Here is an 18,684-nt window from a genome sequence, read left to right on the forward strand (position 1 = left end):
ACTTCTTTAACATGTATCACAGGAAAAATCATTGTTCCCCCCGGAAGAAAAAACAAAACCAACATAAAAACAAACCTTCTTGTACCAGAGGGGAATTTTTTAATTTAAGAAGAGAAGAAACCTCTGTCTTAGTGGAGAGGTTGTGTTGTGTGTTATTTTTAATTATTGTTATTCTTTTTACTTTATTTGAAATTCAAAGCATTAACAGTTGCATGAATTACATGATTAAGATAAATCTTTCCAAATAAGTAACAAGACTTACTTTGCAAGGTCCCCACTTCAAACCTTCCCAGACAGTTGCATGCTGGCTGTTAAACCTAGGTAAGAACCACCCCAGATAAGTCCTGCACAGTTTTCACTTTCTCTCTTTGCCTTTCCAAATCCAGATCTGTAAATGCTGTGGCCAGGCCTGTTTTCCTCACTGTGCAGATGTCAACAAAACTTCTCAGAGCGGAGCAAACGGACCCCAGCCAGGCTCCTTGTGAGGTCCATTACTATGTGAAGGGAAAGTTGGAAATCAATAAAAGAACAAATAAACACTCGACTAACCGAAGCAAGAACTTTCTGACTTACTATGAAAAGTAAAAACAATGTTTTTCAATTACCGCACATTATCCCTTAAGGGATACTGAGCTGTCAGACTCGCCACAGCATTTATTTTAAAAAGTTGGATTTGTCAGAAATCCTGAAACTGAGTTTTCATACGCTTTCCTCAGTACAGAGAAAGCGGGTGCCTTCTTCAGAGAGAGAACCTAGAGAAATGAAGGCAGATGTGCAGGCTGCTCTTCAGCGACAGACTTCTAAAGGAGATCAGGAGCCTGAGTTCCTGAATGTCATCAGTAAATTCTTCCCAGTCCAACACAAGAACAAACACCCCAAAATTTTAACTCAAACAAACAAACATTACAAAGGCAAAAAACTCTGCATGAATATTTAACAGTGAGACTGTAAGGGATAAAAAGATCCCCCAAGAAAGAAGCCAAGAGATGTTGGCAGAAATATGATTGTTAAAGCCAGGATTTTGTTTCAAGTTTTCCAAATTCCCAGAAACAGTTATATTTGACTTATTAGTTCCTTTATTTTCTGTAAATAAGCAAGAAAATTAGCCAGCTACACAACACTCCACAGAAATTTAGGCTTCTACATAGTAAAAGCTATCTTTCTGTAGCCTCCCAAAAAGCAGTCTTGATAAAAAGTCATGGCTAATGACTCTTAAATACAACTGGAAAAGCAGATATTCATTAGTGATCACCCAACTTCTGACTGTCTCTTCTACTCCTCATAATCCCACTCCTTTGAAAAAGAGAGAGTGGAAATCTTTGTGAGAAATATTTGGTATTCTTAGCTCATTATCATGACAGACATCTTTGAAATAAGTTACTAAACAATTTTACGACCATCTGATTAACCATGGTTCAGGCTCAGAAGGATCTACGGTCACTGAATAAGCTAACAACACAAAGTACTTTGCTTCTACATTACATTTTCTAACACTTGGCTCGGTCTCATTTTGTGCCTTAGACACTTCTGTTTTCCTTGGCACAGCGTTTCACTATGTAGCTCATCCTGAGGAAGTTTTCCTGACATTCAGCCTAAATTCTCTCCCAATTTCTTCCTGTCAGATGATTGCCTCTTAACTAGATGATGTAAGCAGCATACACACTTCCCACACAAAGAAACAAAAGTTTTGCTCATCATGTACAAATGGAGAAGTTAAAATTCCCTCTTTTCAGGAACTCATGCAGAAAAATGCAAAAAAGACCATTTGAAAAGTGCTGTATCAGATCCTCATCTCATTGCTTTTACACAACAGATTCTGAAAATCCCTAAGGAAAAGAACGGGGATAAAAATACAAAGAGCGAAGCAGGCAAATTATACATTTATTACCTATACATATGCTTAGGTATTCCTAGAGTTTTGAACAATTATTCAACCTGCCGATGTTTACAGAAATCATATTCAATCTAGAATGATAGACACTGAATCTGGAATGATAAATATATATATATATATAAACATATTGACCTGTTTATAATGAATCTGTGAGTAAAAAATTAGAAAGCTGTTTTTAGCTTTTAAACACCTATCCACATTAAATTATTAATATATTTCTGCTGTTGTGATTTGTTCGGTTTAACAGAACATTGAAAATGCTTGTAAAAGATGCCCCAACTACTGACATAAAATTTAAAAAAATAGATGTGACTGCTAATAGCATGCATGCATCAGTGTAAATGCACAGCCAATTGTCATGACTGTGGTTTAAACACAAGTGTTATTAACTTCCTAAACTTCATTATTAATAAACCTAGAACCAGCAAACTTATTTAAAACATACAGCTGAGGCAGGAAGGGACCTCTGGGTCCATCTGGTCCCTCCCCTGCTCAAGCAGGGACACCCAGGGCAGGCTGCCCAGGACCATGTCCAGGCAGCTTTGAAAGATCTCCAAGAAGGATACTCCACAGCCTCTCTGGACAACCTGTTTCCACATTCCATCACCCTCATGGTAAACATGTGCTTCATTATGTTTAGACAAAACCTCCTGTGTTCCAGTTTGTGCCCACTACCTCTCATCCTGGCACTGGGCACCACTAAAAAGAGCCTGGCTCTGTCTCCTTTCCACTCTCCCTTCAGGTATTTACTGACATTGATGAGATCTCCCTGAGCCTCCTCTTCTCCAGGCTGAGCAGTCCCAGCTCTCTCAGCCTCTCCTCACAGGAGAGGTGCTCCAGTCCCTTCATCAGCTTGGTGGCCCTTCACTGGACTCCCTCCAGTATGTCCATGTCTCTCTTGTACTGGGGGGCCCAGAACAGGACACAGGACTCCAGGTGCAGCCTCACCCAGTGCTGAGTGTGGAAAACAGGATGACACTTCTAGTTGCTAACATGAGCAATTTTAAAGATGATTTTGAAAATGGACCTTGCAAATTACAGCAGATAGTCCAATTTTGTTATCACATTATATTAAGATGCTACTTTGAAGAAAGACCATGTTCCTGGAATTGTTGGGCCCGTAACAGCTGCTGCCATTTTTAGGACACTGTACTAGAGTAACCTTTACTGAAATTTTCTTCTACCAACTGGGTTGCAAATGTAACTTTCACTGCATCCCTTTTGTGATAGTCATTATCATGACAAGTATTATCCTTGGCTTGTCATTTTGGAAACGGGTACCTTGGAAATAAACCTCTCACTGTAGGCCCACGAAATTAATTTCATAGTAGCAGGTCTTCCTTACTGGAAATCTCACCAGGATCTCGTAGAAAGTTACCACTACTATTGCTTAAAATACAAAATGAATGAGCCTGAGTATAATTTTGTAAATACTTGCTAATCCACAGATACTCCAGAGCTCAGACGTTAGAATAGGTTTCTGTCTTTAGAGAATATCTTTATCAGTGGATAAGCGGTGGCTATTGGGACCAAGCAACTAAGTATGTACAAGCTTATTAGAAGTCATTTAATACCTGCTGGAGGCTGAGAACTGATACAGGTGGGGTTGTGCTGTTGGTGCAGCTGGCCCTGCAGTCACTATTTGACCAATCTGTGCTACACTCCTGTATGAAAATGAATTTCATCCTCACAGACACTGTGGGTCCCCATGGGTAAATGGGTCAATTCCAGTAACTGCAAGAGCAGGGTTAATAGCTACTAAACTCTACTATCTAGAACCATTAGGAATTAATCACATTGTGTTATATAGTGCAGCTGCTATGAAATAGGACACTGAGAAGGGCAGTCTGATGGTTAAATGCTCTGCTTCTGTGCTGTGCCTGGTTCTTGACAAGCATAAGAGCCATGGCAGTATCCAAGAAGCCACTATTCATTATCCCACCAACACCTCTGAACCCCTAACGTCATTGTTTAAAAAAAAAAAAAAAAAAAAAAAAGCTGAGGATACTAGCCATTCTAAGAGCTGAATGTAATTGGAAGTTGTATTTTGTTTTAACAAGTATTCATGAATGAAAATGTCCAGGCACAAAGCCAAAGTCAGCCAAGCTGTTTGTAATGGTCCTATGCCCAGGAAATGTTAACTCGTAGCTTGTAAGCATGCATCCTTTCAGGAAACAAAAGCACCTGTATGAACATTTAAGGCATTTTCAGAAGAAAAGTAGGTTGGCCATAGATTTGAACAATTCAGAGGTAAATGAACTTTTATAGGTGCTGGATCGATGGAAAATCTTTCACTATGTATGTCCATGCTATTGACAGCACTGCCTCACTCCGCAGAAAGTGCACTTTTGCACCCCAGCAGGAATTTCAAGAGTAAATTAGAAACGTACAATGTATCTGCTCAGGCTATTTTTTTCCTTCCAACCATGTTTTTCCTTTAAAATAGGTATAATGATAAACAAACTATTATGAAAATATAATAGATAAGGTTATAGACAGATTTAAATTGACTTCATAGTGTGAAATACAATTTTACAGTGACACACATGTAAAACTTTACTGGTATTTGACACAATAAAATGCTGAGGTTATTTAAGCCTCATATGCTGAATAACTGTAATTTAGAGGGTTCTGGTACTGCCACAAAAATAACCTCTTCCCTTGACCACCACTAGGTGTATTGGCAGGGCTGCAACAAACATTGCATGGAGAGCTAGACTGCAGGCATTTATTTTGGTGGCCATGCTAACTTGAGCAGGATTTGCTGATGTTGCATTGCTTACTCATGCTCTCTTTGACTCTTTGCCCTCTGTTGTGATGCTGAAACAGTTTGTGGTGATGGGGCTGAACAATAACCAGTAAAAAGTTTCATTTGTGTTTTACTTTCATCCAGGTCACTTTCCTGGAGCGCATGCATAAACTGGCATGGCTACTGAAAAAATAAACAAAACAGTTAATCACTTGCAGTCTTAGATCAAAGTAAAAACACTTGCTCAGGGAGAGGCATCTAAAAGAGTTTGTCAAAGTAACAACAATTTGAGCTTCTGCAGGCACTTGAAAAGAAAAAAAAAACAGTTTAAGTGTTCTGCAAATTTTAAGACAACATGCCCATGAGAAGATTTTACATGAAACATCTTTATCTGTGATATAGCTGTGGGCTCATGCAGATTATGCAACTTCCCCAAGGCAGAATACCGAGCTGCTTTGACTATAAGAAAACTTCATTGATTTGCATTTTTCTGAAAAGGTGGTTTTGTTGTTGTTGTTGTTTGTTTGTTTGTTTTTTTTGTTTTTAAATAAAGGCATCTTTGTTTTTACATACCCTAAGGTACATAAAGTGCTTGTGTTTTTTCCATTTTTGATCACATCTACCAGGACACTGAATAAGACAAGAAATATATGGCTTAATACTATTCAAGAGATCAAAATAAATGATGAAAAAATCTAGAATAAATTGTTCGTAAGAATGAAGTACCTTTTCTCATACTACTGGAAGAGGTGGAGATAAATTCAGAGACCATTAAAAAAAATTAAGTGGCAGATGCATGTTCTGACATTGTTACAGGGCAGTAAACTGTACAACAAATACCCTCTGCTACGAGCAAATCCACTTCCTTCCTTTGCACAGTCACACATTAAATGCATAACTTCATTGCTGGAAGGTTGGACGGTCCAGCAAAGCTCTGCTTGCTTTGAAATACTCATTTAGAAGTGCAAACACTTTTTTCTTTGTCAACAGTCATCTGAGAAGACTCTGGTTAGTGACCATGTTGAAAGCCAGAGTGTCTGCAGGCTGAACTCACAACTACCTGCATTACTACAGAGACTAAAATGTCAGTACAATAAACTCACTCAAGCCACACTGCTCAGTGAATGCCTCTCAAAACATTTTGAGAAGTTACTGTCCTGTAATGCAAGATCACATTCACTGAAACGCAGGGAACATGAGTACATGAAATCAAGAATAAATTGGGTTTATAAAATGAGAAGTAGCAAGCAGTTTTCCAACTAACCCCTCATTTTGCACTTTGACTGAAAGGAAGATTTCATCTGTCTGTCTCTTAATGGTACTTTTCAAAATTGGGACCGGCAAGCAATGCCTCTCTCCTGAATGAAAAATGCTGCAAAGTACATCAGAAATTTTCTGAAATTTGGCTATGAGCCATTGTTTTACTTCTTGGTTTTCAATAATCACTTCCTATTCTTATCTGTACTCACTGCTGGTTAGTCAATTAAGAACTGCAAAAAATAAAAAGGTACTTCGGCACCATGGCAGCCTACCAAGACATTATAAAAATCGTGAGACTGCTTACAGCAAGCTCTTAAATCTTTTAAAAGAATGCTTCAGGTTCCAAAGATTAAAGATTCCTTTCATATTGTAATAAGCAGAAACCATCCTGGCACCTTTCTGGCCAGATATACATAGGGAGGCAAATGCAAATACAAGCATCCCAAATATAGAAAGGAGGAGATATTTTAACAGGTAGATGAACCAACTGTGTTAATCTACACTGTAGTACTCCTGCAACAAACATCACACTTTAAATGTGAATGGATTTTCCTCATTTTCATTCTCTGCAGAAAACTGAAGAGAAAATAATGACAGGATACTACTTAACAAAGCCTTCTTACAAAGTCTTTGGATACAGTTTATGAGATGTTAAAGGTGCATGAATGTTAAGAAATACTGTAAACAAGGTCAAGAGCTAGTGAAGCCCCTTATCATCTCCACTCCCCCCTTTCCCTTCCTCTTGGATGAACATCCCAGGCCCTACCTGTAGTCCCTTGGCCTCATCAAGACAGAGAAGCGCTGCTCACTGTTGGATGCCAGCTCACCAGCCAGCACTGAACAGCAGAGATCAACATGATGGAGCTACACTTTGCCACCTCTGACAAAAAATGTTTGCTACAAGAAAATAACAATATAATGCTTCAAACTCAATGACAACTACCCTGGAGCACAGTGAAGACTGTCTTAAAAAAATGTCAGATTGCTTTCTTCCTCAGCTGGTGGCTTCATGAGGGAACAGAGTTATCAAGGACTGATCTGTTCCTTAACTATGTACATTTATATTGACAGGAAAAAATCCCCATTTTAAAAGGCAAAGAAAATAGAAAAGAGAAAGCTGCTAAGGCATCCTTCTCATGGTTTTGGCTGAGATAGTTAATTTTCTTCACAGAGGCTCACACCATGCTGTGTTATGGATTTTTGAGGAAAGTAACGTTCATAACACAGGGATGTTTCAGCTGCTGCAGAGCAGCGCTCACACAGAGCCAAGGACTGTTCAGCTCCTGGTGCTGCCCTGCCAGCGAGGTGCCTGGGGGTGCACCAGGAGCTGGGAGGGGACACAGCCAGGAGTTGATCTGAACTGGCCAAAGGGATGTCCCACACCGTGTGGTGTCATACTCAGCAATAACAGCTGGGGCAAAGAAGTAGGAGGCGGGGGGGACATTTGGAGTGATGGTGTTTGTCTTCCCAAGGAGCCATTACATGTGATAAGCCCTGCTTTCCTGGAGGTGGCTGAACACCTGCCTGCCGATGGGAAGCAGTGGATGATTTCCTTGGTTTGCTGTACATTTGTGTGCAGCTTTTGCTTTACCTAGCAAACTGTCTGCATCTCAACCCATGCCTTCTCGCACTTCTGCCTTTCGGATTCTCTCCCCAACCCACCTGGGGAGAGCGAGGGGCTGTGGGGGGCTGAGCTGCCTGCCGGGGCTAAACCACAGCAATCCAGCACAAAATCTGGACAGTATGTTTTCTGTTGATTTCCTCATAACAATAAAAATCTGAGCTAACTCCACATTCCAGAAGTACTTTCTGCAAACTTAAACAAAACTGAGACTTGTATTTTCAATCCAGATGTCTACAGGTGGGCACTTGTTAAAGGTGGGACTAGCTACAACCAGTTTCTAGTGAGATCAGTTTGATTTGTTAAATATTAACATCATCAAAAGTCACAGGATGATTTCATGCTTTTTTCATTTCCACAGAAATAGTGGAATAAACAATTTTAAAGAATGAAAATTAGAGAAACATAGAAATTATTACTTGAGATTATTATTTATTATTTAGAAACTTACGGAAGCTGACACTAATCTGGAAGAGCCAACTAATGCTCAGCACGAGGAGAACCCGTAATATTATCTCCAACTTGTCTGGCCTAGTATGTGTCTTTTACTTGGGGGAAAAGACCCCATGTGTACATACGGATGTTAGATGTTAAACTACATTAATGATAACTGAAAGGGAGCAATTTACTTTTATTATTCAATATTGTACTCCTTTTTAAAGACTGAGCACAAATGTTAAGAAACATTCACTGAACACGTATATTTTTTATACTTGAGTGATGCAGAGAAAGACAACAAACGGGATTCTTTCTAGCCTGAGACACAGCAAGAGGGAAAGCAGCATTGTGAATTCTGCCCTGACAAGCAAACCAGAGGATCACATTGCAAAGCTGCCCTCCAGGAAGCCTGCAGGAGAAACACAAGCCTATCACCTCTTTATTTCATTTATCGGTCACAGATAATGCCTGTAGGCAAATGAAGATATAGTTAAAAAATTATCTTTTTGATAGTAATTATATCAAGGTAATTACTATCTTCTTGACAGTAATTCTGGCCCAGAAAGTCATTTTCCTTGCATGCACTGAAGTAAAGGGAAGTAGCTGATAGAGTCAGGGTCGAAGGAATTATTTTTCCAGCTGGATCCCTTCTCCAACTACGTTCACTACACAGTCAGACAAACACTTGTACCAACACAACAGAGAAGACTGGACATTTTATTAAATGGTTCAAGAAAGACTCTACAAATATGCAATTAGTAAGTATCAATACAAAAACATTTTACTAGGTGTCACACCAGTTACGTCCTTTTTTTTCTTTTTACATTGACAGTGGTTGGGACACAGAGCTGACTCAGATTTGGGATTGAAACCTTGTTCTGAGAAACATTCAGGTGTTAAAAGTTTCTGTAGCAGTTATTACAACTGCTCCACAGTGAAAACACAGCAGAAAACCACACAGTGCTGCTGTCCATATCCTTTCTCTTCAGTAATAATTCCCAAGTCTAAGAGGTAAAAATCTGAACAACACAGTAGTATATACTTTACAATTTAGCATTTGTATGGTGTTATATATGGCACTGACACCAGATTTTTCTCCAGAAGAGGCAAATGAAAACCATAAGTAAAAAGTTAGTCTCTAAACTAAAATAAATGGAAGTTAGCACATTCCACAAAAATTGAAGATTCACCTAAATTAACTATGTAAAAGATAAAAACTCACACATCCCAAAGAAAAACATTAATACCAGTAAATTACTTTTCAGTTCCTTTTAAAGCATCTACTGGAGGTTAGAGTGTATCTGAAAAGTGCCCAGTTCTCTCCACAGACGTCAAAACGCAAGTTAAGATTGGAAAAATATAGCCGTCTACAGCGTATAAGGAACCATAAGTTAAATGAATTTCATCTGTATAGACAAAACTCGCAGGATCTTCCCTAACTTGATTGCAAAAACTTTTCAGATGAACGTGGTTCATTCTTGCTTTACACTTCCGCTGATTTATGGATTACTTGATACCTCTATGAGATATGATCTCTCACAAGGGTAATGACTTCAGAATCTCACTATATCAAGGTATTGACTTGTGTTTACTTCAGAGTCTTCAGTCTGCCTACCAGTCAGGAAGATCACTTGATTGCTGTCGTTCTGTTTTCTTCTAATGGTTTGGGTTCTGAGACCAGTTCCAGGAGGACAAAAAGGATGCAGATGGTGAGGTTGAAGGCAATCTAAGCACTCCAACACTAGGAAGTGTCTATGACTTGTCCAAAGACTTCCATGAAACAGTTACAGTAAAAAGAGATGAAGCAGCAACCACTACTAATCTTTACACTCTGAGGCACAGCTGCAGTCAAATGTTCTAGACTTGGTTTTCTTATATCCAAGCAACTACCCTTTTAAGCTCTTAGAGGTAGACCCTTCGTCTAGATCCCAACTTCCCTTGCCTTGAAGGCAAAAGAGGACTAGGACAATCTGCTGATGCACTGCCTGTATCTTGCTCTGCAGACCCTTTCTGTCCACTTTCAGCCATGAAAAAAGGCGATGCCTGTGGGGACAGCGAGATTTGGCAGTGATACCTCTACCATGAATCAAGAATAAAAGCCTCAGTGATGTATTCAGTAATGTGAGAATGAAGGATGAAAAGTTTTTTCTTTTGTTTACTTTAATGTTTCTTACAGTATTTTCATGTCTCACATCAGGAAGTAGAACAGATGAGTCTCTGATAAAAGACAGTGGGGGAACTGGGTAGCAAACATGGAAATATCGACAGAAATGCTTAGTCATATGTGAAGTTAGACTTGGAAGTGTTCGTTCTGGATAGTTCTAAGGAAGTAAGACTGACAACAGTTTAAGCAGGAAAATGAAAAAAAAAAAAATCTAGTTTCAATGGCTGAAGCATTAACTTGCTGCTGAGGACTACAGGTCTGATGTGCCAATACTTTTACAGGGTGCTGAGGTAAGCCCTTGCACTTAATGATTCCCAGGCCTCCAAACAGCATCGGTCTAATTTATATGAAATATTGCTACATAAAGACAGCTACATTATCTCTTCTGTGACCAACAGCATATCATATGGAGAAAAGTATTCAGAAGAGACCCCATATGAAACAAAATACCACGTGAATGCTCTGTGGTCTCAGGGTTCTAACATCGCAAAATCACTGAATGGTTTGGGTTGGAAAGGACCTTTAAATATCCTCTAGTTCCAACCCCCCTGCCATGGACAGGGATTTTATGATTTCTTTATAAAGAAAAAAGAGGTTTATAAACCTTTATAAACTTCATAATAAGTGTGGAGGGAAGTCTGTGGCCCACTTCATATTATATGGGAAAAGGTTAATTCTGCTCAACAGCGTGCTGTGTCCTTAGTTATCTGATTATATGTGCCATTCCAGGGGTGGCTCGTTTTAATAGTTCATTTATTTTTCTTCAAGTGCAGCTTTTGAAATTGAATGTTTTGATGCCTTTCTTAGAAGTAGATAGCATCAGACCCCTTGTGTGAGGGCAAACACAGGACCACAATGAGAACATCCAGTTACACACACACCAAAACCCGAGATATTCTCTGAAGCATGAAGGTTATGAGATACAAAGGAACAGATGTTAGAAACAAAAACATTCATTAAGCATAGCTAGCCCCTTCTGAATTTTGTACTATCCCCTGAAGTATTTAATATTGGACAGAGTTTGAAGTAACCATACATATCTCACTTGATTCACGATGCTAGAGAAGAGACATAGAATCCTCTCTACCGTTCATCAGTTCAGAGCTACTCATAAAAACTGGGTAAATAGTAAGGAATGTAGCAGTTAAGAGTGGCCTATTTCAGTTCAAGATTCAGTAGTCTTTCAGAAATAATTAGGGAGCCACATTCAAGATAACTTAACACTCAACATATTTAATACTTCAAATTAATAGGGGATCTCAAGAAAGAGGAAGTTAAATAGCATGAACCAATCCATCTATTGGGTCAAAACAGCATTAATCCTATGAAAGGAAAAGGCATTAGTATTTTATATTACTCTCAGTACATTTCTGTTTGTTGTAAATTTTACTAACAGTATCAAATGAATAGGAAAAATAAATAATGCATGAATCTCTAAAACAAAAATGCTTATCATTTATTTAAACAGAAACAGTGTAAATTCAACAAAAGCAGAAGGAAATTATTTGAAGTAAGTTCCACTGACAAAGATCCAAATATTCACACAAAATTAAATTAAGGCAAACCTTTATTGTTCCCTAATAATCATTAGGAAATAGGAGTAATTATTTTACATTCCCTGGTGGCTTGCTGCTGAAGTCATTGGAAAGGCAGCAGGGATGAATCTGACTTTTATCTGACTTTTTATCCTATTGGTACGCTATTTGTAAAACCTAAGAGTGAGAATACACCATTAACCAACAGCATCATTAACAACATTAAATGACACACATTAATGCTGTATATTATAAAAAGTTTCTTATGAGTTATTATTTCCTCTAATTTTGTTTTAAGAGGAATTATTTGGTGCATACCTCTGTTTTTGTTTTTTTTTTTTTTCTGTTTTTTAAAGACTGCTACTCAATTCTTCTGCATCAGCAAATAAAAGATGAGGACAAAATATATTTACTCATAATAATCACCATTTTATTACTGCTGCCAATAATAATCGGTGCAAAGCTTTAGGCAACAGAATATTTATTTATGTAAGACACAGTTATATTTAATCTTACAATTCAATGCTTTTTTCCCCAATAATATTATTCATATTATCTTGTTTCATTATCTTCTTCCAAAGAAAACAAAACCAAGTTCCTTTTGGTTCCTTATGTAAGGACAGAAGATTTACTAAGCACCTCTTAGACTATTTTCTGTACCATTAGAAACAATTGTATATTCAGCAGGAAAGCACTCCAGCACATCTCTCTGCATTCACTAAAACACAATAATAAGTTTATCTCTGAAGAATTTAACAGGCAGTTACCAGAGCTACTCAGATAAGAAATAAATTAATAATATGAATCTGCACTTTCCACATTTGAGTCTGATTCATGCACCCATACGCATGTTTGCCAGAATCATGAATTAATAATATATAAGATTTAAGGTTGGGAAACAAAATCATTAGTTAGTAAATAAAAGCAATGTCTGTCACTCCATATTCCCATATAGCCAGTATTCACTGATACAAAACTCTCTTTTATTATCACACACTTCAAGGATTAAAAGGAGGTTTTAAATTGTATGATGAAGTGTATCCATAAACAGTCATAATCCTATGACTGTAGCTGTTTTGTTCCAAGTCATTTTTACAAAATATCAGAAAGAACAAACAATATTCCATATTTATATCTACTTTTGCAAGTATTTTTATGCAAAAGTAAAGGAAATCAATTTCTTAAAGTCCTGCATGCCTTCTCTCAAGCTTTCCAGTCAGCTGACGACTTTCTCTAAAATCATGACTAATCTGCAGACTGCCTGGCACGAAGTGCTTCCAGCAGAGGAATCAAAGTGTACACATAATGCTCCAGACTTCCTTGGAAATGGGAAAAAAAACGTTTTTAAGATTTCACAGTGAAATCACAAAACTGTGAAGCAGAAAACTCTTATTACAAGCTATCTGTTCAGCATCCAGCATGGCATGCTGATCCTAACAGGGACCTCTGGATTACCTCTGGATTCTATGATGGCCTGCACAGAACTTCAGTAAGAGATCTGGAGAATCACAACGGTGCCACTTTTTGGATTGCTTTTCTTTTCCTTTTTTTTTTTTTTTAAGCCCTTACAACAAAGATGTATACCATAGAATTCTAAGACATACATTCATTAAAGTAAGAAAAGCTGCAAATTAATGGGTTTCATTTTCTTTTCCAATATGGGCAGAGTGCCAAGAGACCCTGTATTTTGTCTCTAAATACATCCTCCTTCCCACCTTTTATTTTTCTGCATTCAGGTCACCAGGGAAGGGCAGATCCAGACCACATCTTTAAGTAAGTACACTGCACTTCAGCAGTCAGTACAGCAACAATGCTTTGGGTACTTTTGCTGAGTATTTAGAACTTGGTGATCTCAGGCTAGAACAATAAATAGCGCAGTCCAGGTATAGTACACACAGTGGAAAGCATTTCTATCATGTAAATGCCATCATAATGTGACTCTCTGGGCATAAACTGAGGGGAAAAAAAGAAAAAAGAAGCAAACTCCTTTTCACTTACGAAATTTGCCCCTAAAGAAGGGATTGAGCACAGGAACTATGTAGAGATCTAGACAGAACAATATTATACTATTTATTTTCTCAAGACTCAGGTTCTCATTTTTGCATTTGGCTCCTACATGGCCAACTATTTAAGAAAGCTTAACCTAAAGAAAAATTAAATAAATTCCAACAACTGGCAGACCAAACATTTAAAAAAAAAAAATGCTGCATTTGCTGAATTTTCTTGTACAAATATCACTGCCATGATAACTGTATCTTCACAATGCTCTCAGCACACACATTCAGTTTGAAAAGAACAATGTTTTCAAACTCAGTGAAAAGCTGTGTGTGAATGATTTCCCAAGTGCAGAGTCTCTACACACGAACGCTATTTGCCACTTTATTTGCAATGATCTGATGACTGCATTCTACTAAACTCACAGCAATTTGTAAAATATTCTTCCATAAGACTGAAATCTCATCTGAGTCTCTGACCCTGCAATGGGATCCAACAGCTCAGTTCTTCAATCCATGCATACCCACTGTCACACCAAAATAAAACAGTATCTATTTGCACACTGGAGGGAAGGGATGCCATCCAGAGGGACCTGGACAGGTTGGAAAGGAGCGCCTGTGCAAACTTCATGAGGTTCAACAAGACCAAGTGCACGGTCAACCGTGAGAAGGACCTGGGGGTGTTTGTTGATGAGAAGGTCAACATGAGCTGGCAACATGCGCTTGCAGCCCAGAAAGCCAACCGTATCCAGGGCTGCATCAAAAGCAGCGTGGCCGGCGGGGCGAGGGAGGGGATTCTCCCCCTCTGCGCTGCTCTCGTGAGGTCCCACCTGGAGCCCTGCGTTCAGCTCTGGGGCCCCCAGCACAAGAAGGACATGGACATATTAGAATGAATCTAGAGAAGGGTCACGAAGATGATCAAGAGGCTGGAGCACTTCTCCTATGAAGACAGGCTGAGGGAGTTGGGGTTGTTCAGCCTGGAGAAGAGAAGGCTCCGGGGAGACCTTACAGCGGCCTGCCAGTACCTAAAGGGGGCTACAGGAAAGCTGGGGAGGGACTCTTTGTCAGGGGGTGTAGGGATAGGACAATGGCTTTAAATTAAAAGAGTGGAGATTTAGACTGGATATTAGGAATAAATTCATCAGTCAGAGGGTGCTGAGGCACTGAAATAGGTTGCCCAGGGGAGTTGTGGAAGTCCTGTCCCTGGGGTTGGAACTAGATGATCTTTAAGGTCCCTTCCTAAAGCATTCTATGATTCTGTTTGTTTGTTTTTCACTTTAGAAAATTAATGTTTTTTCCCCTTTTACTCCAATGGCCTTGCTACGAGATATGAAGTAAAACATTACATGAAGAGATCAAATTATAAACCACAGAGAAGCCAGAAACTTCTAAATGTGCCAAAGGAATGAATCATCTGAGGGGGAAAAAAATCAAAAAAAGAATGAAATCAAGGGAAATTATGTACATGTATCAGGAAAGACTAACCAGTTTAAAAAATAAAACGTTCACATCTTCATTGCTTTTCCTTTTTCTAATAGTTAGCTCAAAATAATCTTTAACCTAAACTGGAAAGCTATTCATCTAAAACATTGTTTAACTAACTAACTAATGTGTGTTCTGGTAAACATGTTTTAAGATGGTAAATTCCGAACACTCACCTTCCCACACTCCCCTCTCTGTACCATATACCCAGCATGAATAAAAAATACATCAACCAACAAATTTTTGGCATCGACCAAAAAAATTTTCCATTTTATCACTTTAGGTGAAACTATGCAATTCTACCACATAAATGTTTATGATTTTGCCACTTTAAAATATGTATGTAAACAGAAATAGTGGGAGACCTATTCTATGGTTTAATGCTCCTAGAAATAAGAGAGCCTTATGTAAGCCTCTTCTTGGATTAATAAATTTCCCCCTAATGTGAGTCAGAAAAAAATTTTCCTCGCCTCCCTAAGTACTCATAAGAGGAAGGAAAACAAGAATAGACAGCCATTGAATGGATTTGAGTTGGTTAATCTTTCACAATATTTAAAAAAAAAACAAACACCCTACTAACGTTAATCCTTACAAATCTTCTTTATTCATGACTGACTTCCATGGAAGTAAAAATGTAGTTGCATTGTTTATGTGTAACTTTTAAAAAATACTTCTAAGAGAATACATTTCAAACTTCTTTAACAAAGTTACATGTGAAGAGGAATGTAAATGAAAGCATAAGGCAGATTCATCTGTATGGAAACAAAGGGAATACAAATAATACAACAAAGGACAAATCTGACAGGTTTGATCTATAAATTATTGTGCATGAGTTTCTCAGAGGTGATGGATTTGGTCTCTTTTCTTAACACTTACCATATTTTAATTACTATTATACGTTCATTGGACAATACTCAAAAAAGCATTTCATTAAACAAAAATACCAATTTTTTCAATTTTCAGACATTTGTTTAGTGTTTACTCCATTGCTAACAAGTGAAGATGTGGAAAAGGAAAGGTAAAGCAACATTAAAAGCCTATTGCGGGGAAAAAAAAAAGTGAAAAAATAATTTTTAGATTGGTGCAGAGTATTTGGCTGAACAATCCATTAAAAATTGCTGAAGTCTGTGTTAGCACATTTCTGCCTTTACACAACTTCAAATGATTCTTATGAAATGCTTCACACTAACTGCCCAAATAAAATAAAAATCAAAAGCACTTCAGGAGGAGTGGAAGAAGTACTGTTTTACATAGAAAGAGGGCCAACAAAAAAGATTTTTGCCAGCAAACTTACCAGTCGTCTCCTTTCCTCTTCAACAGCAATCAGGAGCCGAGCAAACTCTTTCAGTGACTGAGCTGAAAAAAAGTCAAGAAAAAATGTCCAGGTCAACATTACACTTCAAGATCAGGTAAGTCCACTAACTGGACTGATGTTGTAGTGACAAGATACAGTTCTTATACAGTATTTCCCTGCAATCCGTAGTCATTAAATGAAGCACAGACTGAAGCAAGCAGCAGGGTAAAAAGAAGTAAAAAACAAAAGAAAAGAATCTGAGTCATAAGAGTTGCATATTTAAAAAACACAGTTTTAAAAGGTACATGGCAAACTGATTATGGTGAAATGTGCCAAGATCAGTCTCAAAACAAAGATTCACACATTCAGCCACAACATTTACTTTTGCAGTCTCTTTCTGCTGCTTGAGTGCTAACAAAAATCTTGGGTTTCTCCAATTATAGTGTGGCAACAAAAATTACAAAGAACAATAAAAAACATTCAGGCAAAATATTGAAAGTAAAGATTTTAGACAAATTCTGCTATAATTGTAAGAGAAGCTTTCCTCGCAATTGCCTTCAAGTATGAGTCAAAGGGCTATTCTGGAAATCAACAGAAACGTAATGAAAGTATTAACACATACAACTAGGCAAGAAAATGGAAAATGCTTCAAAAATTGTTAAGGCTTCATTCAAATGAAACAAGTGGTACAAATCTCTCTACAAAACTCCTATCTGGCTATTTATGTTACTTTTTCAAGGGCATATGGGTTATTCAGAATTCAGCATCACTGTTCCACAGACAAAAAAGACAGAGAAGAATCTCAGGTGAAAAGCAAAATAGCTCTCTTGACCTTCTCCTGATGCATAAGCAGTAATTGCTGCCAACGACAGGATGCTGCATTTGACATCTCTGATCTCAGAATACACATTCATAACCCCTACAGCTTCCCAAAACAAACTCAAGATGATCTAAATCACTTTCTAAATAGGAGGGAAGGGATGTGTGTTAAAAAATTGTAACATAATTTGTAGAATTTCCTAAAAGAACAGGCTTGAAAGGAAGAAGAAAAAGTCTTCACAGCTAACTAGCACACACTGGTGAAGGTATGCTAACAGAGCTCTTGTCCTCTTTACTATTGTACTGGGTTTACGTGGCAAAGTTTTGGTAGCAGAAGGGCTGCAGAGGTGGCATTTGTGAGTAGCAGCAGAGACGAAGTGTCAGGGACTGACCGCAGCCCCCATTCACCTATGCTGCTTGGGGAGAGGAGGTGGAAGAGGGTGGATGGAGTTTTAGTTGGTTTTTAGTTCTCACTGCCCTCCTAGTCTGCTAGCAGTAGACAGTAAATAATATTAATCTCCCTATGCTGAGTGTGTTTTGCCTGTGATGGTAACTGGGAAGTGATCTCCCTGTCTTTATCTCAACCCTTGAGCCTTTTTTCATCAAATTTTCTCACCTTGTTCCATTGAGCAGGGGGAGTGAGAGAGTGATAGAGCTTATCTTTCTATCAACGTGAAACCACCACAACTATTTTTCTATCTTAAATGTTTTTACCAGATTTGTCACTAATAATATGGCTTCAGCCCGTTAATAGAGTACATTTTCTGGAGGATCCACTGTGTTCCTTTACTTAAGAGGAAACAAGTATCTAGCTTGCCATAAGTCTATTTTCAGCATACACGAGTTGCTACTTAGTTTCTGGACCATACCCAAATTTTTGTTATCCTTTATCCCATCTGGACCTTGCAGAGGTCACCCTTGCATTCTTCTTGTTCTCTTTTAACTTTTACAGCTGAAGAACATTTCACTGTTTGTTCCAATTTCTTCTGCAAGACCTTACATAGTTTATTTTTTGCAGCTGTAATGGTATACCTGCACATCCTGACCTCTAATTCATTCTTTGCTGACAAATCCTTCCCATCATTACTCATGAACTTTTCATTTAGTCCAAATACACCTGGTAATTTAGACAGTTGTCCTGTTGGGTCTTGAACCTTTTCCTTTAAGATTTTCCCTCAGATCACAAATACCAGAAAATAAATTTTGGCACCTTTATAAGTAAGTGAAATCCTAGTCCTCTTGTACAAGCTTTTTAACTCATCTTACGTCTTCATAATAAAACCTTAGTCTGCTATCGGCTAAATTAACTTATTCATTTATAATCGACTCATAACATCACAGCTGTCAAAAACAAGTAAAGAAATACATGATTAACTGGTTAATATATGATTGACTGGTTAAGTTACCTGATAAGAAAATTGAAGAGAGAAGCTC

General features: G+C 38.1%; 1 protein-coding gene across 1 annotated transcript in view; it reads right to left on the bottom strand.

Annotated features, from left to right (window-relative positions):
• The window catches only part of ARHGAP42 (Rho GTPase activating protein 42), a 169,774-nt gene that overhangs the window by 93,789 nt on the left and 57,301 nt on the right, over window positions 1-18,684 (bottom strand). Inside the window, exon 3 of the mRNA XM_013178134.3 lies at window positions 16,432-16,493. Within this exon, the coding sequence (XP_013033588.1) occupies window positions 16,432-16,493 (62 nt within the window). The remainder of the gene's footprint in view (window positions 1-16,431; window positions 16,494-18,684) is intronic.

The sequence above is a fragment of the Anser cygnoides genome, chromosome 1 (genome assembly GCF_040182565.1).
Source record: "Anser cygnoides isolate HZ-2024a breed goose chromosome 1, Taihu_goose_T2T_genome, whole genome shotgun sequence".
NCBI classification, from domain to species: domain Eukaryota; kingdom Metazoa; phylum Chordata; class Aves; order Anseriformes; family Anatidae; genus Anser; species Anser cygnoides.